General features: G+C 44.1%; 1 protein-coding gene across 4 annotated transcripts in view; it reads left to right on the forward strand.

The window, feature by feature from the left end:
- Positions 1 to 26,846, forward strand: part of CSTF1 (cleavage stimulation factor subunit 1) — a 66,541-nt gene that overhangs the window by 24,969 nt on the left and 14,726 nt on the right. For 2 of the 4 annotated variants that reach the window (XM_086932488.1, XM_086932489.1), the window contains 4 exons: positions 11,509 to 11,697; positions 14,526 to 14,803; positions 16,972 to 17,169; positions 17,621 to 18,011. In XM_086932488.1, the coding sequence (XP_086788614.1) occupies positions 11,529 to 11,697; positions 14,526 to 14,803; positions 16,972 to 17,169; positions 17,621 to 18,011 (1,036 nt within the window). In that variant the 5' untranslated portion in view covers positions 11,509 to 11,528. The remainder of the gene's footprint in view (positions 1 to 11,508; positions 11,698 to 14,525; positions 14,804 to 16,971; positions 17,170 to 17,620; positions 18,012 to 26,846) is intronic. The other 2 variants (XM_086932490.1, XM_086932491.1) reach the window with 1 other exon arrangement.

Here is a 26,846-nt window from a genome sequence, read left to right on the forward strand (position 1 = left end):
TGGAGGGCGACACCTTCAGGGACAGAGACAGAGTCCATTCTTGCTGCAGAGGAGACGACCGCCATATTGTGCACCAACAAAGGGGTATCTACTCGTACGGGTGGATCCCACGATAAGCAGCTGGGGTGCGATCTCGTACAAAATCCTGAGCTCCCCTTATTAGCGTGTAATGAATCCTGTAGGTCCCGTCATGGAGACCCGTCCCGGCGTGAAGCAATGGCGAGTCGCAGCGGCCATTTCCGCCTCATCGAGTACAAAGCAGCGCGGCTCACCTCAACACCGCTCTGAGGGGAAGAAGCGATGAGAACCCACTGCCGGTCGGGTAGCACTTCCACAGGAGGGATCGGTGCGGGCACCTGACAGGCAGTCGTAGCGGGGGACGCAGGCACACCACCCGTCGGTGGGATCCAAGGAGCTCCGGCCGTCTCCAGCTGGGCACATCGACCCGGGGCACTGGTCCAGGGCTCGGCACCGGTCGTCGAGAAAGCCCGCCGTTACAACCAGCAATCGGGCAGGTAAGAGCACCGGAGAAACGCCACCAGCAACAGCGCACCTCCCTCGTCCTTTCGCGGCTACTTTGCCGCAGGATAGTGGTCAGGATAGATTAGTAGCGGAACAGGCTCGGGGAGCCGGGCGATTACACGTCCGTCTCCGCCGCCATCTTGGCTCCTCCAGTATTGTTTCTCTTAATGAGGAAGATGTGTGGGACTACCTACCGACACGTAAGGCTGTTTATGTATTACTGAGACCATGCAGAGGTTTTCTGTGGTGGTATGTCAAAACGCATTTTGTGTTTTTTGTGAATCTGATGTGTCCATGCGTGCACCATTCCAGCCCTTATGTTTGCATAAAGAGAGTTCGGTCTTCTTGCTCAGTCAAACATTGGTCTCTTTGCTGATATTGTTACCAGGTAAAGATCTGCAGTACGAACAGCACCAGGGTCTCACTAAGAAGTGATGGTAGCATCTCCTGTTGATTAAGTGTGCTTTCTACCGTGCCAGGACTCAGAAGAGTTCAGGCTTGATGCTTATATGCCCCATATCTGCTCTTGAGGTATAGGTATCCATGTGGCAGAATGTCACACATTCAACTCCTGTTCTCACTTTCGTATGCAGTTTTCACTGTAAAATAATTCAAGAATTAGCCTATGTGCCTATGGGCCCCAGTTGGCCCGTTTTCTATTAGACAATAAGACTTTGGGCTCCTTGCAGCTTGTTTCACTTGCACCTGTATTTCAGACTGCTGGCAAAAGGAACCAAAACTGCAGGTCTTTTAATTTCGAAAGCCACATTGAAAAATCAACAGGCTTTATAGGAGTAGTTTAGGTAACATTGGTTAAATAAAAGCCAAGTACAGTTTACATCACGGGTAAGTTGAAAAGCACAGAATGAGGAAGTAACCCAGAGGGAAGGGGGTAGGTTCTACTGTGGTCAGTATTACTGCATAGTTGTCTGTCACCAAAAACACAACACATCTATGATGGCCGTCTTTGAGCTCAGTTTGAAAAACATGAAAGTGGGTAATCGCAGCTCCAGAAATGAGAGAAATATTTATTTCTCATTTTTCAGGCAAGGAAAAGGTTTACCTTTTACTTATTATAGGCTTTCACCTATTTGCATTGGCAAAGGTATTGGGTTTCGCCAATGCAAAATCCATTGGCTTTGTCAAAATGTTCTTACATGTTGCTCAGCAGTCGAGCTGCTGCAGCGTAGCACTTTTTTTTAACCTTAGGGCATGTTCCACAGCAACTCAACTGCTGTGTTACATGTAGAAAAACATTGGCAACACTAATAGATTTTGCATTCGCGAAATCTATTGATTTGCCAATGCTTGTTAGAAACTGTGCATAAGCAGGTGAAAGCTCATATTAAGTAAAGGTAAACTTTCCCCTTGTTTGAAAAATGAGAACCGAGAGTTCGAGACCTGCCACACCTCTTCCTCCTAAGGCAGTGTTATAGACATATCATGCTTGACCTGCTATTTTTCCATTCTCACCAAGAAAGATAGCCCCAATAGTGATTTTTTTCCTTTTGTTGACTTCAGTTAATTTGCCCATCATTCGGTTTGGATTGTAATTGGATTTTGTTTATGCATCCGTTTTTTTAACACAAACAAGCGTCGGCAAAGCACTCACGCAGGCGCTTCAGGTTCCCGTGGGCGTCCGCATAGCCTGCTCAGGTGGTCCGCAGCTGCTTAGAAAATTAAGTACAATTAGCAGATTAATAAAGTATATATAAAAAAGCAAAATGTACAATTGAAAATGTTATAGCGTTCTGTAAATGTGAAGAAGGTATTTGAAATTGGAGGCTAAAATTAAGGTAGATTGAATCTTTGGAGAAGTGCAAGGAACCCAAACAGAATATAGTATGGACAAAAATTCTGATATCTTTATATTTATTTGTGAGTTAAATAAGTATTTCATCATTCATGAATTTGTTTGATGAATGCTTGCTTGTGTATTTTGTGGTTCAAAGCACTGAAAATGATTAGGCTGTGGTTCTCAGCTTCCTGTAATGACTTAGTGAGGGTTCCCAAATTCCAATAATTTATTGAAGGTGCCAGCATTCCAATGATGATTAAGGGGGTGTCCACAGAAGCCAATATGTTAGGAACCACTGATGTAGGCTGAACTGCACAGCATGCATGTTGAAATAATGCATGCTGTGTGGAATATAGAACAAAACACGTCCCACTTGCTTACAAAAAAGGACCATGCTCGTCTGGTGAAGTCCTATGAAGCAGAATGCATTTGGAAAGAGCAGGAAGTAAGTGACTTGGTAGCACTTAAAGCTGCGAGGCACCCTTAAAAAAATTGTAAAGGTTGGCAAATAAAAAAATAAAAAAAGTTTAGTCCACCATCCCAGACTCCCGCTCTCCCTGAAGCACACTCCTTTTCAAGGAGATGTGCATGTAATCAGGCAAAAGGTTGCCACTCACAATGGAAGACAGTCAATGGCTGAAGTTGGCTTAGCCATTTCCCCAACTGCATGCTGTAAGAGGCGGAAGCAAACTGTGAGTGACATTTGGCGCGGCAGGTTTCTGGACCAGGGTCAGCGGACTCGATAATTCTCTCGCCTCGGTGCCCACTCTGATCAGCGATCACACTCGGCAACTCTGGGCATTAGCTTGCCTCGTCTTCACTAACGGCCCCACCAGACCGCCGGGGATGCCTGGTCTCACCCTGGAGATACCCATTAAGGGACCATCTCTCAGGGAAGCCAGGAAGGGTTTCGCAGCGGTCGAAGCGCCTTGGGACCCTACGGGTAAGTAGTGCGCTATATAAATGCCAATACATTTACATTTACATTTACATTTTGACAGATCAGTAGATGAAAAGGCGTGACCCAAAGCCCCACCCCATGTATGTTTATACACATGTATTTTTAATATCAATTATTTTGATTACATCAGGCTGGCGTGACAGTTAAAACTAAAAACAGAATTTTGCCTTTTTTATAGGTCTCGACCTAAAGCATTGTCGAGATTCTAGTAAGCAGTACGAAAACTACCAAAACTGCGGATTAGACACAGTTCATGTGAGACAGGCGCGTGCACAAACCAGCCACGTGACACACCACCATTTGTCTGTGCCTCGCATCAGATTTCAAAGGCTGCCGCTCCCCCCCCCCAATCAGACTTCAAAGGAATGCTCTCCCACTCTGGCTATCTTTCTCTTCCGTTCTCTGCCGTCTTTTCTATAATCTTGCCTCGCTTCTCTCCCTATAAAATTTACAAAGGGTGGAAATGTTTTGCTTCAATGGTAATCATTTTATTAATAACATTTTACACATGCATTACTCAACATAGTTCATGCCTTTTACACATGAATATTTTTAGAACCTTTTAAGGGGGAGTTATATAAAAGCGCCATAGATTTTGGATTGGTATTAAAGTTTGGAAACATTCTTTTAGTAAAGCAATTCCCCTGTTGTTTGTACACATTTGGAAGCTATCCCTTTTGCAAGAAATAACATACTACGTGCCCACCGGCTTGCCTACCTCTAAATTCACCACAGAAAGTAAAGCGCCCTGAACTTTTACCACATGCAGCGCGATTTTTACAACTTCCTTACTCGTCTGGAAAGTACCTTCTTATCTATGTCGCCATCTATTTGCCTCTTGCTGTGTTTGTTCCCGCACAAGTGGAACATCCCCCACAACCTACCCTTTCATCCTTCAACTGTTACGTTCGCACCTACTTGGCAGACAAGTAAACATTTGCAAAGAATGTCTAGCTCACGTACATTTCTTGGTGAGACTAAAAGCAAGTGCGAAACCTTTGTTATTTAAAAAACACTCCCCGTTTTTTTCCCCAAACTAGTTTGCTACTTAAATGCAACCAAACTAGCATTGACCAGCTCTTCTTGATACAACGCCATACCTGGACATCACCAATGCTAAAAGCTCAACAACCTTTGCTTTAAACACAGTAAGTTTCACAATGTTTAGTTGTAATCACAGCGCATGCTTCATACCGTTGCAGCATTCGAGAGTAGGATAGGACTGGGAGCTATGGTTTTTTTTGTTGATAATGTATCAGCCTGGTACGCCTATTGTGTACTATGAAATATTGCATGCCTTGTCTGCTTTTACATGCTTGTATGCCATGTCTCAGCGCGCTTGTGTGTGTGTGTGTGTGTGTGTGTGTACACACCGCGTGCCTGCCCTCACCACATGTAACCTTGTGATTCAGCTGAAAGCAACTCTCTAATTGAGGTGCCAGCTCATCCACATGTCGTGGTGCTGTGTTATATGTACGGTGCACCCAGGAACATGGCAGTATATTTGAAAACTAGTATTCTCCACAATTGCGATTTCACCCATGTCCTTGACTTGTGCGGTTTCCACTAAGGAACCTGTTTATTTATTTATTCCATGAAATGCGGGTTCTTGCGATTTTGACTTCTGGACGACTTCAGTCTAAAACGGCTCTCTTCCAGCTTCCATTAGTCGATTCACAAGTCTTTTGTGGTGAAGTTTTGTGCATAGCAGTGTGGCTTACATGTTTGGCTGAGTAAAGTTTTTCGTGTAATTGTTTGCATACAGAGGACGTCAGGGAGACAGAAACGTTAGGTCTGTGTTTATTATAACTTTAGATAAGCCATCAATCTTGGAGTGCAGTGTCTGTGGGAGCGGCGCGCAGGGCACTCTCCTTCCTACCTTCAAAGCAGGCAGCCTGCGCATGAGGCTCTCTTCGGTCCTCTCCCCCGCACCTGCTCCCTCACATTCAGAATATTTGGCTCCGCTTTCAGTATCTTTGTTAATAGCAGTTCGGGGGGGCTCCCTCCAGGGTGACCCTGCGCAGCCTGGCAGTGGAGACGGCACAGGCACACGTGACAAGCCTGAGCATTGTTACTAAAGGGCAAGTGTGTTTCAGTCCCTCATTTCCATGTGTGAGGAGTCCGACTACCTGGAAGAGGGCCGTGCCCTACAAGATGCTACTTTGTTTTAAATGTACGTCGCAGATAATATATGCATAGTATTGGGCTTCTTGAAGGGTTTCCTTTGATATAAGAGCCATCCCAGGCTTGCCAGTCTTGTGCGCGCATGCATTTGGACTCGAGCGTTTTGAGGGTAGAGCATTGCAAAAGACAATAGTTCGGAATTTTGCAGCTGGGACGGATTGGCTTTGCCAGTGATTGTCTCCTTGTCTTTTTGGGTACTTTCCTAGTGCTGCAATTTTAGAGCTTTCACGTGCAAGACCTTATTTCATCTGTTCATGTGCTCACGGCATATGGCTTGTGTATGATCTCAAAGCGCAGCTTAGCTTTCATTACGAGCAGCGAAGTGTTATATGGGGGTTTTATTGACATACTGACAGAGTTATGGGATCTGCGTGTGCCTGTCGCAAAAGCAGACGTTCAAAGCAACAACTGCTCTAATTATTACTGGTATATTATCATGGACTCCGCTTGTTTTCCTTGAAGGAAACGCGCCGGATGCCACTATCCCCCAGATGCATGAAGCACCCACTCTGCGAATCCTAAATAGCGAAAAACACAGAATCGCTATTCAGAATTTGCAGAATGGGATGCATCACCAAAATCGGTAAATATCTGAGAATCGCAACCGTCCGCAATCGCCATATGCGAATTTACTAAACTCGCTATAAAATTACAGAATCGGCTGTTTCCCAACCCCAAATTGCGATTTCGCAAATACCAAAATCGCAATTAGCGATCTCGCAGGTTGCGAGATCGCAAAAACGGGAAGTCGCATTTTGAGCACAATGAAGACATCACTACCAGGAAGTAGCCTGCTCCATGCATCATTTGGATCACAGAGCTTGATAAGAGGAGGCAGAGCACTGAGCTCCAAGAGACACACCCTGCAGTCCCAATACAGGATACATATTAATACCACAATGTCCCAGGAAGCTGCAGGACTAAGTGAATCCCCCAGGAAGCGCAAAATCAAATTTTCAGGTCAAGAACTGGAGTACCTGATAGGAGTCAGCAGGGAACATGACCAGCTGTTTGGGAAACTGTCCCGGAAGGTGCCCGAGGCTACCAAGAGGCGCATCTGGCTGCACATCAAGGCCAAGTAGAACGCGGTGGGAGTCACGCACAGGTCCATCGATGACCTAAAAAAGAGGTGATACGACCTCAGAGGCCGTGCCAAGGAGCGCATTGCTGAGAGACTGGCTACGGGGGGAGGAGACTCCACAGTCCCCGAGAACACACCAGTGGAGGACACCAACAACCCTGCAGCCTGCGTGGGGGTCACTCAACTGGACACCTCCCGAGCCGCACACCAATCTCAAGGTAAGAGCCATGCAACTGCGACCCCGTACCCTAACAATGCCCATGCCCCCAGAGCAAGCGATATTTGTTACCCCAGCAATCCAGTTCCTGCCCCTCCCCAACGCCCAAATGCATTGTGGGACCTGTAGTGTGACAATGTGCCCTGATAGCCACACACAGTCAGAATAGTCAAGTGAAACATACCCCTAAAGCCAGTCAGGGAATGCAAGCCTAACATGCATGTTGCTACATGCCAGGTGCCTGAATCATATAATTAATCATGCACTCATCCACATCACAGGTGCTGCAGATGCTGAAACGTCTGACAGTGAGACACTCCACATTGCGGAGACACCTGATGAGACGGAGGGAGAGAGCCAGCCAGCACCTGGACCAGCACCTGCACAAAGACACAGGGCCACCCCTGCAGCCATAGGTGGAGCACAACCTCACCAGTCGGCACGCATGGCAGTGGAGCAGATCCCACCCGCACCGGGGAGGCAGACCTGACGCACAGCAACTGTGCGGTCCCACGCAAGCAGCGGGTTGAGGCAGCAGTGCTCTGTGCCCACCCCATCAGACATGGAGCAACAGGCACACAACTTTGGCCTTGGCATTGAGGCTCGGATGCTTGCTGTGCACTGCAAACAGGCACAGCACATGGCAGCAATGCAGCTGCAGTTCTACAAAACTACACGCAACATAAGTCAACTCACTGAGAGTGTGCAGGAGCGGACCTCAGCGGTCAAGGAGAGTAACCAACTGATGGTGGCGCAGCAGGACATCGCAGGCAGACGCCACAGGCAGCTGCTCACACGGCTATCAGCCTACACTCGCTCAAACCACCTGACTGGGAACGCCAGTTCCCAGCTGTCACGCAGGTCATTGGCCATGCACATACAGATGGTCCAATGCTGTGCAGACTCGTTGCAAGGGCCCTGGAGCAAGTCGCCACCGCTGTGGAGAACCAACAGGCGGCCGACCATGGCCATGCAAGGGGGGGATGATACCAGTTAAGGGACTTCTAGCCTCAGCAGCCTGTCTGTGCCAGTGCAATCAAAAAGGCGCCACAGTTCCCGGGCCAACGCTGCATCACGGCAGAACACTCCCAACGTGGAGGGTGAGAGGCGACAGGGTGCGTCCGGCAGGAGGCGCCAGTGACTGGACATTTCCGGCAGTGCCGTGGTGAGGTAACCACGCCGCCTGCTCAATATACATGAGCCTGTATGTCTTAATACAGTAGCACTGTTATTTGCTGATTAAAGCACATCAAGAGCTTGTGAAATAAACAAAAGCTTTATTTTGAACAGAAATCTTCCTCATGTCAATCATTCATGTGGCTTGCATGAGTGCAGTGTTGTGTGAGGGGTATGGGTACACTAGAAATAGTTCTGTGTGATGTTGGCGCGGCGCCTGTGACCTTCAGCAGGATTCTCCCTGTCTGCATGATGCACATGTGCAGGTGGTAGGTTGTCCCCCTCTGACTCCCTACCAGACACCTCCACAGCTATCCTCCGCTTGGTGGCAGTATTGTGGAGTATGGCGCACACGGCCACGATGCGGCAGCAGGTCTCAGGCCGGTATTTGAGGGCCCCGCCAATCTTGTGGAGGATGCAGAATCTACTCTTTAACATTCCAAATGTCTGCTCAATCACATTTCTGGTGTGTATATGCACAGCATTGTACCGCCGTTCCTGTGGTGTTGCAGGGTTGAGGTATGGGGGTGAGGAGGGTATTCACGGTGGCCGCAGGCGCAGTCACCTGAAGGGAGGAGCAGAGGGTCAGTGCCTGTTATGTGCGGCAACATGGTCTTAACATAATTTATGTGGGCATGTGTACTTAACTAGGAGATTCCCTCGCCAAATTCAGCCCTGGCCAAGCGGGTGTGTATGCGGCTGAGCCGGAAGATAAACGAATCATGCGTGCTACCCGGGTATTGTGCCACAATGTCTGTGATGATGGTCTTCGCATTGCAAACCATCTGGATGTTGAGGGAGTGGTATGACTTGCGGTTCCGGTACATGTATTCGGTCTCTGCGGGTGGACAGATGTGAATGTGGGTGCATTCGATGCAGCCAATTACATGGGGGAAATGGGCGGTGTGATAGAAGTCCAGTTTTGTTTGCAATAAGTCCTGTTGGGTTGTTGGGAAGGTGATGTAGTGGTGTATCCGGCTCAGCATGGCGTCCAGGAAACTCTGTAGGCAGCGTGACCGTGTACTCTGTGATATTCCCCCTGCATATGCGACTATCCCCTGGAAGCTGCCGGAGGTCAGGAGGTGCAGACAGCACAGGACCTGGACATGGGTGGGCACGGCATTGGTCCTCCGTGTTGGGTGCTGCATCAGGGGGTCAAGGTCTCTGATGAGATTCTTTATCATTGCCCCATCGAGCCTGTATTTGGAGTAGATCTCTTAAGTCTGGCCCAGGAGTGTAATCCGCAGCCGGAAGATGCGCTCCTGGATCCTGCGTCAGTTCTGGGCTGCAGCCTGGAGCCTCAGCCGTCTTGCCACGATGTAGAGACCTGGCATTGTGACTTTCCTCATGCTCCTACTGAGTCTCCTTAAGTGTGTTTGATTTACCCGACACCTGTTTCTTGTTAGCCTTTTATTTATTTTTTTACCAATTGGACTTCATGGTTACCACCTGGTTTTGCTTCTCCTTAAATTGCGACTCGTATTTAGCGATTTATGGTATTTTCGCAATTTGCGATTTATGATGAATGGGAATACCGATTTATTAGCAATTTCGCAATCTGACTGCGAATTTGCATTTTATTTTGCTAAATGTGTGGGTGATCGCTGTTAAGGAATCACAATGGGGGTTTCCAAATGGTTTTGCGAATCTTTGTTTTGCGATTTCGCTATTTGCTGCTTTTGTACTTGATGCATTACGGAAGTGGGAATTGCAATCGCTGTTTCGCAGCGATTGCGATCGTAATATCGCTTGATGCATCTATGCCTATGTTTTGTATCTCACATCAATAGCGCGGTGTCAGAAGGCCTGTTATTGACATTCTGGGGGCAGGCCTCTCTTTTATGGCTTGGGCAAGTCGGGCCACAAAACACAACATTAAAAAACCTGATGTGACTGACCTTGAATGTTACTCGATAAAGGCTAATATTGTGAGCGTGCACGGCAAATTAACCCTCGTTTCCAGCGCTTTGTTTAATTATTTAAAGGCGAATATGCAGGGCTTTTCCTTTCCATTATAGCAACAAACCTTGCCCGAAGGAGGAACAATAAATCACATCGTAATCCGTACTACTGCCTTGGGCCTCCCATGACAATTTGGTGGTGTTGAAACTTCATTTTGACACTTGGATCACTTAAGGGCTGTCAAGTTTAATAACATTTTATCAATCGGATACTTTTATTATACACTGTTTCGCAAAAATAACAAGGATGTCTTAGGCTTTCAGTCATATCCGGAGATAATTATGTTGACTGGAGAGAGATTTGGTTTCCAATAACTGTTGGAATATGTGACCAGCTTCCCGACACGCGTTTTATGGATTAACTGAGATGCGTTGAATGGATTGTAATATGTTTGCTACGGCCAGATGCGTGCAAAATCTGCGCAATGTGCAGATTTGAAAATGACTGCATTCATTTCTTGTCCATAATTTTTTTTTTTGTTCCGTACTACATACATCTTCTTCGGCCCAACACACACCGACCACCTATCCTATCTCCAAAGTCTTCTACGCACACCCCCTCCCACTCTCATTTCACTATCTCTTCACTATCTATAGCCCTCACTCTATCTATCTATCTATCTATCTATCTATCTATCTATCTATCTATCTATCTCCCTCACTCTATCTATCTATTGCCCTCACTCTATCGCCATCTATCTATCTATCAGCCTCACTCTATCTATCTAGCGCCATCACTCTATCTATCTATATATCTATGTATCGCCCTCACTCTATCTATTGCATCACCACAGCATCACTCTGCACCACCACTCAGCACCACCACCACCACAGCATCACTTAGCACCACCACAGCATCACTCAGCACCGCCACAGCATCACTCGTCGCCACCACAGCATCAATCTGTGCAACCATTCAACAACAACTGGTTCAAATATTGTCTCTCAATGTTTCAAGCTTTATTACAAATGTCACAAAAAGATGTTAATATTTCACGTCTGTTCTTGGATTTTCGTCACAATAAAGTACACTAAACATAATCTTCACAAAAGTTTAAGGTATTGCCATTATAAATTACAATAACCTTTATTTACATATTAATTTATTTTTAAAACGATTGTTATTTGTCATATCAATACATATAAGTCACGTAAATACAACACATATTGCATTACAAATGCTATAAGTGTCACATTTGCGAAAGTTAAAACTATTGGCATTATAAATGACAAAGCTATTAATTGCGCAATTTTCAAAACCAACACATACATAAAAAAATTGTCATTTACAATACCAATAGCTCAAACTTTCTTAAAGCGAGACCTATTGCATTGCAAATGCTTGTTTTAAAAAATATATATATTTCAAAGAAAATTGGATTTTCTTTTGGAATCTATCGCCTGACAAAATAATTCACAGTATTTGCTATATTTAACCTACTGCATATCAGAACTAGAACTGTGTGTGTAGGTGGTGATGGAAAAATTAGGCATTGTCACATTTGGATCTGTGTTGTATGTTTTGACTAATAATTTCAGTATGTGATTCTTTTACACGATGGTCATTTACGCAAAAAATGTAATTCTGCTCTTCTTTATCATTTGTAGTACAGTATTTGTACCACACCATGTATCGATCAAGGATCACACTGAAAGATCGTCATCAGCTCTATAAGCTTATGATCAGCCAGTTGTTGTACGACGGGTACATCAACCTTGCCAATGGTCTGATAAATGAAGTAAAGCCTAACGCTGTGTGCGCGCCTTCGGAGCAGCTACTTCATCTCATCAAAGTGGGTGAGTGAAATTTTGTTTGAGAGCTTAATGAGAGCAATAACATTATATTATCATCTTTGTGATTTTTTTTCCAAACAGTAGTATTTCTAACAAACTCTTAACAGAACAAGGGATAGAGTATATCCTAATGTTGGCAGTGGTAATATTACATTGAGACGTGTTAATGAGTGGTGATATATGATCAGAGACATTACCAATCAGTACTTTTTAATACTTTATATTTGTAGAGTCAAGCAAGGTGTGGAATGGGATGGGACGTGCGCAGTCCTTGATCGGACTATGTGCAGGGCAGTCTAGCCGAGAGGGGTTTCTACATAATGTGTGCAAGATTTAGTCGATTGAACATTCAAAAAGTTTGTTCCCCATGCTTCGGTATGACTTACTCCTCAAAATTAGGTGTTGGTTGGTGGGGATTGAAGTTTGGAGCTGTGGACGCCCAAGCCCTGAATACCTTTTGATGCAGTTGCGCAAGGGTATATCGTTACTTATTCCTGATCATGTCTGCAATTTAACTGCAAGACATGGACCAACTGTCTGTGAAGGGACAGAGCCATGGAGAGCAGGTGCCTTGCATGTGATTTCAAACATTATATATATATATATATTGATTGTTATTTATAATATATTATGCCAGGACAACTACACTCCATCGCAGTAGCTTCTGGGGCGAAGAGCATGAGAGACAGAGCTTCACTGCTTTTACTTCCTTTGAAAGTGTGTACACATAGTTTGGATTTACACGTCTTCTCAGATCTTAATTTATTTCTGGATTTTTGTAGTGGCGTCAGTGGTAAAAAAATCATTTACTGGCTTTGAACTTATTACACTGTGATTTCTGGGACACAGATGTCTTTTTTTCCTTCCTGCGTGCTTAATTGTGATTTTTTTTCTTTCTATTATATGGCCATAAAAGAGTATTATTACAACATACTTTTGGTGTTTGCATGTCTGTGAGTCAGGGGTGAAATGGCAACCCTGAGGACTACTACCTACTGTTTTTGCTTTTTACTTTCAGTTAGCTAGAAGGCATCAGGATTCCTTTCTGTTACTATGGCGTCACAGAAAGAAATACATTTCCTTGCATTTACCAATATGGAAGGCAGGGTCAGTCTTTTAGCATAGGTATAAGAACTATTAAACCTCACATAACATAACCCATTCCCCAGCACCTATGTTTGTGGTTTTATTCTGTCTTCCCTCTCTGGGACAATAAGGAGAGATGTGCATTTTGAATGTTGATCCGGGGAGTGTATCCACAACGCAGAAACATAGTTAAGGGTGGTTTTGTGGCCTTCCCCATGAGAGGAAAATCCCCTGGCTACCAAATGATGGCTTGATGATAACTACCTTATTTCTGAAAAGATTGTTGAAGGTTGCTGGCCCCTATTGTCATTGAAATTTGACTTGAGTCAAGTTTTACATGTTCAGAAGGATCCCCTCCATTACGTACTAGTACTTTTTGTGTAATGACTGCGCCTTGATTTGATATCCGCTGGCATTTTTTTCCACATTTTAATTCCTGCATGTGTGAAGGGTCAAATCCTAAAATGAAGGATTTTTTGGGATAGTAAATGGCATCTTGATCCTACTGCCACCATGTTGTTTTAATGTTGTAAGTAAGCGGTTGCTCTGTAGGTTTCTCTGCTATCACAGAAGCGAGATGCAGCCTGAGGTCCAACCTTACTGCGTACAGAGCAAAACATTAACAGGCAGGAGTGTTATTTGCTCTTACCAGAGTCGCTGAGCTGACTTGCTTATGTTTGCTTCTCTCCTTAAAATGGTGTCGGATTCCACTGACCTCTGAGGTTGAAAAGGCAGACATTCTTCCTCCTCAGTGGAGATCTCCACCACATCATTTTGGCTCCAAACTCTTTATTTTCACTTTTCCTGTAAACAGAACCAGGAAAATTCAGCTGTGTGTCTTATAGCTTTGCACTGGCAGCAGTTAAAATCTTTCAGATATTATTTATGGTCTTTGTTCAGATGTGCTAGTCTTGAACTAGAATATGAAGATAAATTAGTCCACCATTCTCAGAGAGGTGGGATACAGTCCGATTGTGATATATATATATATATGTATGTATATAATGCTTTTTACTCATAATTGTCCATAAATCTTGATTTTCATAAAACAATTTGTGACAAAAAAGCCATTACTTGTTTTGGGGCAACAGGCGCTGATGAGTCATTGATGAGAAGACACTCTAGTGTGTGTTCAATAACCTCTACAAGGTGCAGAAAAATGTAAATTTGAAATTGGTGAGGGGCATTCGTGGAGTCCTCCTCATGGGGCCTAGAATTAAGGGAAAAAACTAATGGAGTGTCTCTGACCTATGCATCTTTTGGCAGTATTCGATAAAGTATTCCTAAATCCTCCATGACTACAGGAAAGAATTCTAAGTGCATAAATGTTGTTAGGATACTATGCTGAACAATAAATATTTTCTGGAATGTAGTTCAGTTAAAGAAGTGATTGAGCGAAGAGTCTTGAACCCACAAAATGGAAAATTGTACCCAACACCTTACTATGCCAAATTAATGAAGCAACATTAGTCAGAAACTGGTTGACCTTAAAACACACAATTTATCTTAACCCCCATGTTTGTTTGTACATAAATGTGCAGAGTTGTGTAGTTGTATTTACCATTTTTTATGCACTCCTTCATTTGTTGAACAGCTTCTAGTGCATCAATTACCTTTTCTGGAGATGTTTACTGTATCGTCCAGCTGCATGGCTTACGTCGAAGAAGTGTATGAAGCTTATGCAATTTACAGCTGTCACATTTCAAACTTTTATGTTAAGTCTTATTTGCTTCTTTTACTTTTAGGCATGGAAAACGATGACAGTGCAGTTCAGTATGCAATTGGACGCTCTGATACCGTCGCCCCAGGGACAGGAATAGACTTGGAGTTTGATGCGGATGTCCAGACAATGTCTCCGGAAGCATCCGAGTATGAGACCTGCTATGTCACCTCCCACAAAGCGCCGTGCCGCATCGCCACATACAGTAGAGATGGCCAGTTGATAGCCACTGGGTCTGCTGACGCCTCCATAAAAATACTTGACACAGAGCGAATGTTGGCAAAAAGTGCAATGCCGATTGAGGTATAATAGTAACGCATTTTTCCCCTCATACTGTCTTTTAATATTTTGTACAGTTTAGAGCAACTGGGGCTTTTATTCGACCTTCTGTAGAAAGAAATGTTACTCCCTTGTGTAGTAGGCCTGTTATTTTTTAATTTAAGATTTCGAAGGATCTGAAGAAAAACATTTTTGCGTATTCCAAGGATAGTGGTCCAGTTTTAGTTGACTTCCTGTGTGCTAAATGCTGTCTTGTGACTGACAGGACCCGAGCACTTGAACAGCTGCATGGTGTGGTGGTGGGTCAGTAACATCAGTGTTTGTAAGTTCAGAGACTGCTCCCCCTAACACTCTTCATTTGATTATAGCTTTCTTTCTTTTAAGTGCACTACTTTAGATTGTTATAGCTATCACAAAATAGGCAGATCTTGGAAGGAAAAAACTATGCCTGTAAAGTTTGACTTTGTTCTAAAAGAAACATCTCTGTTACTGTTGTTCTTTAGATTGCAGTCCGACACAAGGACCCGTGAGTGAATGAAATGAAGTTAAATGTGTACAAAGGACAACAGTGGGATGGTGTGGTGGTCTCTCTGTTCTTTGTAAACAAGTCTTAGAAATTAAAGCATTCACATTTAGAGATTTCAGCCTGTATTGTGTACTGCAAAGCATTTCATTAGATACATTTTAAGGTTTAAAAATGATCTTGTTAAGAAATCATGCTTATAAGAAAGACACAATTTTATACCTTTTCTAATGGAGCTATTATGTGAAACAAAGGAAAACGGAACCAGAAATCCAATAAATGTATGACAATGAGACTTGCCTTTTCCCTCAAGGCAACATCATAGAGGATAGCTAATCTGGTTGCCTGATACCCTACTGTGTAAAGAGAATATGTATTGTTTTTTTAGAACATGTTGGCCCCATGGGAAAACTTTGTAGACCTAATGGAGATCATGGGGACCCTTTCTAGTTTAACAATCAGATGATAACTTATTGTACAATTTAATGGGACTACAACATTTTGTTGAAGAAAATCCCTTTTTTCCTTTTGAAGTGCATGTATACAGACACATGTCTCTGTTAATTGCCAGTGATCTGTGACTAAAAGTTTTTCTGCGCCATTGATTGTAAATTTAAAAATGTGTATTATTGCAAGTAATTTTAACTTTTTGTTTATGTTGCAAAGTATTAATTTTATCAATAGCATTAGCAAAACTTAATAGAAATCAAGAAAACAAATTGTACAGATGGAGCGCTAATGTCTTCAAAGAATACAACGTGTGGAAAAACTCAATTGAGCTAAAAAGCACCTTTGACTAACCGGTTTCTTTGATAATAATTGGTAACTTATGCTGCTCATTTGCTATTGTAGATGAATGGGGAGCTCAGCTTGGAACCTGGATTTAAAATTGTCAAAGTTTGGATTTTCCCTATTTGCCTGCTGACTGAATACTTTTACTTAGGTTAAAAATACACTGACTTCAAGCAGACAAACCAAATGCGTATTGTATGACGAACAGACATAAGGGCTTATTTAGAACCTGGAAAAGCACTACCTGCCACATTTAGAAATCCGTGACAAACTGGCAGAGATTTCTGTGACTTCCAGGAAGCCCCTATTGTAATGGCTTCATCAGAACCAATGACCCTTTGCCAAATGGAGGCCGAGTTTGTGGCACCCACATGGCAATGTTTTCTTTTTATCAGAAACTAAAAATCAATAGCCTTGAGGCAAATGGAATTTACTCAGCGTCTGAGGGGGGCATTGTGTGTTTTGCTATAATTCTGATTAATTGGACAATCGTAATACACCAACTTCTCTCTCTGAAGGTTTTCTTGTAATCCGAAGCTTATTTCTTAGCAGCTTTTTGTAGCCCCTTCTCGGAGCTTTCTCTAGAATGTTGCAGTAAGCTCGTTCACAAAAGTGGATTTGCTTGCCCGTATTCCTCTCTATTTAAACTTCTACTTTAACCCCTTCCATGCTGATGACGAACCCCAGCCGTCATGCACTATGGTGCTCGTGTGCTGGTGACGGCTGGGGTTCGTTACGGCCCGCCCCTGTTCGTGCTGTTTACAGCACACCAGGGGAATCGCTGCCGCATGGAAAGGGTTAATAATGAGAATTGTTATTAAATAAAGTTTCCCTGTCAAGCTTAAATGTAATGCCTTAATGAATTTGACCATCACAGGTTATGATGAACGAGACAGCACAGCAGAACATGGAAAACCATCCTGTTATCCGGACTTTGTATGATCACGTGGATGAAGTTTCTTGCCTAGCTTTCCACCCCTCAGAGCAGATTCTGGCATCAGGTTCCAAGGATTTTACAGTGAAGTTATTTGATTATTCAAAGCCATCTGCAAAAAGGGCCTTCAAGTACATCCAGGTGAGAACCAAACAAACATGAACAATTAAATATTATTATTGCTATTGTATTTGGCATTTTCTGTTAAATATCCACTTGCTCCAAAGTCTTTTGAGACTGCCAACGTAGAGTTTTATTGCGGCTGTTATAGGATCTTAAAACAGTGCAACTTCACCACATTTTCAGCGGTGATCTTGGGCTTGTTAATAACCTGTATTGGCAATCTTTTATATGTAGAGGAAACTTTTTCCGCAGAACAGTTGCAGATTCTTTGAATCCCAGACCCTAGAAAAAGGTCCTAAGCATGAGACTTTAGTCTGTAGGGATATGGAGCTGCCATGTTTTTGTTTTGGCCCATGAGATTATTCAGGTGCCATGTTTCTCATATTATCTTCTTACTGGTGGTTGTTTTTAATTGTTTGATGTGTGTTTCATTTTATACTAACTAATATATGTTTCCAAACTTTAACAGGAGGCTGAAATGATACGCTCCATTTCCTTTCACCCATCTGGCGACTTTATAACCGTAGGGACCCAGCACCCTACGCTGAGACTTTATGATATTAACACATTCCAGTGTTTTGTTTCTTGCAATCCCAATGACCAGCACAAGGATGCCATCACTGCTGTTAACTACAACCCCACTGCCAACACGTATGTAAGTTCCAGTAAGGACGGCAGTATTAAGTTGTGGGACGGTGTTTCAAACCGCTGCATCACTACATACGAGAAAGCACACGATGGTGCCGAAGTGTGTTCTGCCATTTTTTCCAAAAATTCAAAGTACATTCTGTCAAGTGGAAAAGACTCAGTGGCTAAATTATGGGAAATATCAACAGGACGTATGCTGGTGATGTACACAGGTACGTGTGGTAAACCTTTGCAGTTTGTATTGCTTATCCAGTTTGTGATATCTCGTAGCCATACTGTTTTCATGACTGCGCACCATTCTTTTCATATTGTTTGGAATTTTGTTTTGCCATTAGTATAGCTCATAGGCACTGTGGCACATCGTCTCTCTCACTCTCTCTCCCTCCCTAGCCATAGCAGTGGATAATGGCAGAGTACGACTGGCAGGGCAACAGAAGCAGTAATACAATGTAGTCCCCTTGGCGGCGAAAAAATCCGGACAGACATGTTTTGTACCAGGGCAGTGTTCCACCGTAAAGTCCTTCCCTTGTAGGGAAATGGACCACCCTAACAACTTTCGGTTGTCACCCTTCATCTGCATCAACCATCTGAGGGGCCTGTGGTTGGTCTGAACCCGGAAGTGAGTCCCAAACAAGAAGGGAGTCAGCTGCTTCAGGCCCAGACCACAGCAAAAGCCTCGCCCTAAGTCGCTCTTCACCTCTGTTTCTGTGGAAGTAACCTCCTACTAATGAAGGCTACAGGTTGGTCTATGACCTCCTCATTCACTTATGAGAGCAAAGCCCCCACACCGTGCTCTGAAGCATCTGTCTGTACCACAAATTCATGTGATAAGTTGGGTGCCTTGAGCACATGGCAGATTTCAGGGCATCAAAAGCTTTCTGACAGACGTCAGTCCCGATCACCTTCCTAAGCTGCTGCCTGGGAGTCCTCTCTGTCAAGAGGGCGACAATGGTGCCACACCTCCTGACAAATCTCCTGTAATATCCGGTGAGCCTTAAAAAGTCTCTCACTTCTGTCTTGGACTTGGGGGGTTCCCAAGCCAGAATGGTGTCAATCTTAGGCTGCACCACCTGGCCGCTTCCAACCTGGTGACCTAAGTACACCACCGAGCCCTGCCTGATCTGTCACTTGCTGGCCTTGATCGTGAGGCCTGCCCTCTGCAGAGTCTTCAACCCTTCCCACAAGAGGTGCAGATGTTCTTCCCAAGTGGCACTGAACACTGCAATGTCCTCAAGGTAGGTGGCACTGAAATTCTCCAGTCCAGCTAACAACTGGTTGACCAACCTCTGAAAGGTGGCAGGGGCATTCTTCAAGCCAAACTACATAATCTGGAATTGGAGTTCCACCTGGGTTGAAAATGCAGACCTCTCCTTGGCCCCATCAGTTAAGGCAATCTCCCAGTACCCAGACGTTAAGTCAAACGTACTATGGTACTGGGCAGCTCCCAACCAATCTATGGGCTCATCAGCTCTGGGGATGGGGTGTGCGTCAGTCCTGGTGATGTAGTTGAGCCCTCGGTAGTCCACAAAGAACCAGAAACGGGTGCGGATTCGTCACGCTTCTCTTCGTTGCGTTATTTTTCCAGCTCCCAACAGCAGAAACCATCTACAGAGGCCCAAAACAGCAACGGGCACCTCTTGGCAGGTCAGAACTCCGTCAAGGAAGTTCAGGGGAGCTGGAGGTGTAGTCTTTGCATCCCTGAGACTTCAAAACAGGAGGAAAGCTCTACTTCAAGCCCTTGGAGATCTTCCTCAATCAGGGGACACAGCAAAGTCCTTGTCCTTTCCTTGACGGAAACAGCCACTGCAGCCCTACCTTAGACAGCACACAGCAAAAGGGCAGTTCTTCAGTTATTCTCTTTGACAAAGGTTCCTCTTGAATTCCAGAAGTGATCTAAAGTTCAGGGGTCTAGGCCCCACTTGTTAAAGCACAAATTCCTTTGGTTTCCGGTGGCAGAGAAGCTCTTTGCTCAGCCAAAACCAGTTCTGTTTTCTCTGGTGCAGTTCCCTGGCAAGAGGTGGAGACAGCCTTGTCTAAGGCAGACCATGTCCATTCAGGTGTGAGAGTAATCCCCTCCCCCTGCTCTGAATGCAGCCCAGGCCTATTCACTCCAGCCCTGACTCACCCAGGAAAGGCAGGACACACCTCACCCCCCCCCCCCCCAAAGTGGATGTCTCAACAGAATGCACCCCCCCCAGCCCCTGTTACTCCAAAGACTAACATTTGGTACACAAAGCTAGCAGAGGCACACAGGATAGCTGAGCACTGAAATACCCACTTTCTAAAAGTGGTATTTTTAAACACAATGTAAAAATCATCCCTACTAAAAGATGGATCTTTATATTCTAAGTTCAAGCATACTAAACTTTACCTTCCTATCTTGTCCCCATGGAAAGTTATATTTATAAGATGTTATTAATGAACTCCCATTGTATCCAATGGAACAGATATCCTTTCAATAGTGAAAAACAAAATTGGCAGCTTTTCACTATCAGGACATGCCACACACACCAGGACATGTCCTACCTTTCACATACACCGCACCCTGCCCACAGGGGTAACTTGGGCCTACCTGAGGGGTGACTCACATGTAAGAAAAGGGAAGGTTGGGGCCTGGCAAGTAGGTGCACATGCCAGGTCGACATGGCAGTACCAAACTGCACATAGCCACTGCAGAGGCAGGTCTGAGTTACATTTACAAGCTGCTCATGTGGGTGGCACAATCAGTGCTGCAGGCCCACTAGCAGCATTTGGTTTACAGGCCCTGGGCACACACAGTGCACTCTACTAGGGACTTAACAGTAAACCAAATAAGCCAATTATGGAAACACCAATCCACGACAACAATTTACAGGGGAGCACTTGCACGTTGGCACTGAACAGCAGTGGCAAAGTGCCCAAAGCATCTAGACCAGCAAAAACAAATTCCAACCCACAGTAAAAACACAGGAGGCAAAAATACAGGGGAAACTCATGCAAAAGATCTAGCATGTGTCCCCTCCAGCAGAAATGTGGAGAGAACTACCCACCCTCTTCTGAGCTGATAAAAGTTTTATGACCTGTCTGAAGGACCATAGAGACCCCCCCCTAACTATTCTAAATTTGATTGATATGATGTCTCATACCTTTTAGCAATTTGACGATGCGACCAGTCCTAAAGTCGAGGCTTATTCCTGGTTTGACTAGTGCTCTTGATAATCCTAAGGCTGCCTTATGAAAGGAGCCCTGTGTTCAAGCAGACATACAATTTTGCAGGCTGGCATACAAAAGTGAGTTGAATGGTAGAATAGCCACTAACAGAGAAGAGGCATGGGCCCCTTTGCAATGTGCCAATATTTTACATCATAATAGGGAATTTTGGTGTTTAAGGCTCCATATTGTAGTTTCTTTGTTTAACAACAACTAAGCAATTATTTTATCTGACTTAAAAAATTGTGAAATGTATTCACTATTCACATAGGATAATGAAGTCACTGGCATAATAGCCAGGTTTATAACATATTTATGGATTGACATGTCAAAATGTGCATTCATTACCAAACTTTTATTTTCTAGATGTTTACTAGCTGATCTTAACTATCCTCGTTATTTGTTTGCTAGGCAAATTCATAAAATGTATGTATTTTTATCTGTCTTTTTATGTCCTAATTGGCCCAACAATGATTATTTTGAATTTGAGGAGTTTTGATGGCATACTGGGCAAGGGCAGAATTATATGGGTAGAACAAATATTTCCAGCCAAAGCCACCTTAGAGCCCCATTTAAACAGAGCGTGTTTGCTTTGAGCTGTGCATAGCATACGTTTGTATCAATACCTTACTTTACTCTGTGCGCAGAGTATCTTTCTATAATAGTTTTAACTACGGTAGAGTGTGTGTAATATATATATATATATATCTTCACTGAAAAACAAAGGATACAGGGACGTTATAGTCATTTTCACATTTTACACACTCAAATCCATAGAAATTCAGCAATTATAGTTTGTGTTCACTCAAGTAACTAACTTGTGGCCTAAGCTAACTATAACTCGCCCCCCAGGCATGCACAGTTTTCTCATCACACTTTTTACTGCAACTGTTTCAGTGAAATTATTCATGATGTCAAAGATGATGTCAAAGATGATGTCATGAGGGATGTAATATGTGGGGTTATTAGCGAGGGTGCGAGTTATAGAAACCTAAGAGCACAATATATAGTTATTGCGAGAACTCTAAGTATAACTGCTGAATTTCTGTGATTTTGTGTGTGTAAAATCTAACCCTAACTAGAACGTCCCTGGAACCTTTGTTTTTTTTCAGTGAATTTTGGCTGTTTTTTAATGCTATTTAATAACTATAATGTCCCTGTAACCTTGGATTTTTTTCAGTGAATTTCTAGGGAATGTTTAATGTAAAGTCAGCCCCCTGCATGCAGCCAACCCCACGCGCGCATGGCGCGGGGTTGGCTGCAGGGCCTTGCTTGTGGGCAGCCCCATAACGGCAGCCAACCTCAGAGGGGGACACATAGCACTTCCCAGTGATGATTTCGGCCCCGGGGCTTGCCACATTTATTTAGGTGAAGTGGGGTACGTGGCCCCAGGGACCCCATCTCCTGGGGCCCACCACTTGATTTCAGGCCAGAGGCACAATCGCCTGGGCCCTATACATTTCTTAAAGAAGGAGGGGGACAGCGTGGTCCACCTCCCAGGCCAATTTTGGCCCTGGGGACCCCAGGACCAGCAAATAAAGTGTGGGTGCCCTGGAACCCACCCAGTGCATCTTAGTTGGGGGCTGCGGCGGGAACCCCAGTGGCCCCATTGCCCCAGCTGGCCCCACATCCAGTGAGGACCGGCATTGCTCCCGCCTGCTGTCAGAGCGTAACACAAAGGTTTCCCTGCCCGCGGCTTCGTGTTCTCCCCGGGGGACAAATAAGAACTGCTCACTCAAGGGGAACATCAAGAGAAGGGAGAGTGGATAAAATAATAAAGAACAGCTTAGAATACAGGACGACCTTTCTTGCTAAATCTTCACAGGAAGAAATGGTTAGTCATTGTATCCAAAAAGGCCATCCATGGTGTGTGCAACCTGCAAGTAGAGGAAGAGAACACAAGGCAATTACAGTATACTGCTCCTACCACCAGCTTCCCTTAAGCTATAATACTACCATCTCCTATACTCACTTATGCAGAGGGACTGTACAGGCGGAAAACAGGAGTTGGATACTTCACTCCTGCACCAACTTCAGAGAACTGGCAAAAGAAGTCTTCTCTTTGATAAGGGTTTTGCAGGGCTATAACACTAAAGGAACTGGTGAATGCCACAAAGTGTCTTAACTCCAATCTCCAAAAGCAGGCCAATCATCCTGGGATAACTCTCTCTAGACGTTAAGTAGTTTATGAGGCTCACAGGGTGCCTCAATGGCAATTGACAGGCGAGGACACAAAAATGTAGAAACCTGAAATATGAGGCACTGTTCCGTCCGTGAGCGTGCTCTTCAAAAGCTCTGATAGTTCCAGCAAAGCACGCAATGACACGAAACCGAAAAGGAAGTTTTAAAGAGTGCTGCACGAGTCCTCGATGGGGCTTGATTGACCTCCGCAGAAGCTGGTAGGACGAACACTTAGCCAGTGATCCCACCAGCAGTACAGAAATCAGCTGGACATGTGCGGGAAGCCAACGGCTGGCGGAAGAGACTTGAAGGCAATCTCATTCGTAGTGTGGACTACTTCTCGACGTCTGCTGGCACATACAGGAGTCTGCAGAGGGCTGCCTTCAGGAACAGGGAGTCAGACTGTTAGCCTCTTGAGATGAAGTTTTTCATGCAGTGGTTATACGGGGAGGACGGTATTTATAACCCTTGCAATCAACGTTGTTGTAGGGAATGCACCTGAGGCGCTTCTCTGCTTATGTAGTTCTTATGCCAGGTTAGTGTAAAGACGCACATGCAGTCCTCGGCAGTTCACCCATTACGCGGTTATACAATACAGGTCGTGTTTCTAAGCCTCTGCTGAAGGATAGGGTCATGATTCCACAGGAAGCTGCTAAAAATGCTTCTCCCTGCTGGCATTAGCAACTTTTTCATCTGTTTCTCTGCCCGCTTCAGTGCGGGCAGGGAAACGTATGAAAAGTCTGCTCCTAGCAGGCGGGAACATTTTTCATGTTCCTACCTGCTGGGCTGGGCCATAGTGTTTGCTCTCGCTTAGCAGGAGCTTTAAAATTGCTCCGGCCAAGTGAGAGCAAACACAGGATTCCCTTCCCGCGCCAGTGTGGCCAGGGATAGTGCTATGTCCTGGGGTAGGCACCCCAGTACATAGCTGGGCAAGGGCAGCTGCCTGTTTGAGCCTGTTCGAGACTGACCAGAACCAGGGCCAGAAATGCTACCCTTTGTCCCATTTAGCAATACCCAGCCCACACCATCCACATACTTAAGGTTCTTATGGATCTATATATTTATCACTTACTTCTAATTTAGCATTTCCAATGTACTACCCCATTCCTCAGCCTATACGTCTATGAATATATCCTCTACATACACTCTCATTTATTCCAAACCCCATACCACTACTGTGATCCAAAAATAACCCTTTCTTGACTCTCTCTTACTCTATCACTCCTTGTATCATCTGACACCTCTTTCTACTATAGCTATCCCCCAAAACAAACCTTTTCTAAACTCTTCCCTCTGACTCCTCCCTTCAAAAAACTCCTTTTTACTCATCCAAAAGCCTCCACCTACTGCTAAGACCTAAAAACAAAACAAACAAAAAAAATCCTTCGCTCCTTTATCCCTCCACTATTCTTTTCAATCAAAATTAACAGACTAACATGTTCACTTCTCAAATTCCATATTCAACTATACTAATGCACCACTAATCCTTTATGGGTTCCAGAGTGGCATTCTTCAACACCCCATCAGGGGTAGCAAGTGCTATATGAATGCAAACCTTTCTTCCCCTTTTATCCCTCCCCTATACTTATCATTCCAAATAACTGACTAATATCCACCACTGAGATTACTTTCATATTTCACCATACTAATTCCCAACTAATCCTTTATGGGCTTCCGGAGTAGCGTACTTCAACACCCCATCAGGGGTAACAAGCGCTATAATAAATACAAACATTTTTTCTTCCTCTCTCCTTCTACTATCATTTCAAATTCAAATAACTGACTAACCTATCCACACTTCAACACCCCATCAGGGGTAACAAGCGCTATAATAAATACAAACCTTTTTTCTTCCTCTCTCCTTCTACTATCATTTCAAATTCAAATAACTGACTAACCTATCCACACTTGAAATGTACTTGCATGTTTCACTATACTAATTCCACACTAATCCTCTCTTGGTCCAGGGGTAGTGTGCTACTCGCCGAAAAAGCGTTTCGGTGCTTAGTCAGGGGTAGTAAGCGCTATATAAATGCAATTACAATACAATACAATAAATGATTTACACAAACTGCCTGTCCGCAACCACTTCCAGATTTGTACTTCTGCTGTTTTTATTCAGCAGTTTTTGTTTTGGGGTGAAAGGAACAACTCCTAATTCGTTTGTGCACATCTTCAAAGTAACTTTACCATTTAAAATACAGAATCGACAGTGTTTCTCCATTTTGTGCATGTTTAATAGGTTTTGGAGGCATTTTAATTGCTGAATTTTTAAAGAGCTTGATCAATGTTATTGTTTAGTTTATAATCATTTAGGGGTTTGGGTATTTAATATGTTATTGTTTAACATGCCTCTGTAATAGCCGATTTCCCTAAACTCTTTTCTTATTCATGAGTGTGTAAGAAAGCACTTCCAGATATATAAGTTCGGATTACTAGTTGTACAAAAATAACACTTTAATTATGTTTATTTATTTATTTATTTAAAGAGTTTTATATAGCGCAAACAAGATCTTCACAGATATCAGAGCGCTTTACATAGACGGGTACATGAGGGAGCAAAGTCAAACAGGCAAATCAAGCTTTACATAGAAGGGTGCAAGGGGGAGCATATTCAAACGAGTAACTCAATAAATCACAGTATAATAGTACTACTAAGTGACACAACCATTCATGTGGATGATGAAACAACTCATACAAATAAGTCAAGGGTCAAACGTGTAATACAGAACGGTGCAAGGTGTTAATAGGATTCGAAATAGTAGCTCAAGTGTATTTAGCCATGAGGATAGCTTTTACTTCTTTTTTAAAGAGTGTAGTGGAGGAGATCAGCCTGGTTTCGGGAGGGAGTGAGTTCCAGATCCTAGGCGCCATTCCTGAGAAGGAGCGCTTGTATGTTTTTTCCTTCCGGAATCTTCGAGGTTTGAGCAGGAGATTGTTTGTGCCTCTCGTGTTTCTAATTCCCCCAGAGATTGTCAACTTCTGAGCGAGGTAGCCGGGTGAGTTTAGGTGTACCGCCTTGTGTGTCATGCAGGCGATTTTCAGATGTATTCTGGCTTCAAAAGGCAGCCAATTCAGGGATTTCAGGTCAGGGGTAATGTGGGAGTACTTTTTTGACCCAGTGATGAGTCTCGCTGCAGCATTTAGAGAAGCTTTTAGTGGAGCGGTTGTAGTTAGGGGGAGTCCGCAGAGGGCGGTGCTGCTGTATTCAATTCGTGGGATGACTAGTGCTTGTACTGCAGTTTGGAAGTCTTTGGCCGGGAGGTAGGGTTTGAGTTTCCTCAGAGTATTGATCTGGAAGTTCGCTCCCTTTGTTGCCTTGCTGATATGTTGCTGCATGTTGAGATTAGTGTCGAGTGTTATGCCTAAAGATTTTGCTGAGTCCACGATGGTGGGTTGGACATTGAGTGCGGTTAGGAGTTTAAGCCAATGTTGAGTGGTTGATATCTTAGCTGGAGGTGAGATCAGAAGGAACTCTGTTTTCAGGGCATTGAGTTTGAGGTGGTTATCGGCAAGCCAGGATTGGGTGCAACTGATCGTTGAGTTCAGGAGCAGGATGTCATTGGGTGATTGTAACTTGAGGTAAAGTTGGGTGTCATCAGCGTACATGTGAAAGCGTACATTGGATGCTTGTAGCAAGGTGGTGAGAGGTTCCATGACTAGGTTGAACAAAGTTG

The sequence above is a fragment of the Lissotriton vulgaris genome, chromosome 7 (assembly GCF_964263255.1).
Source record: "Lissotriton vulgaris chromosome 7, aLisVul1.2, whole genome shotgun sequence".
NCBI classification, from domain to species: Eukaryota; Metazoa; Chordata; class Amphibia; order Caudata; family Salamandridae; genus Lissotriton; species Lissotriton vulgaris.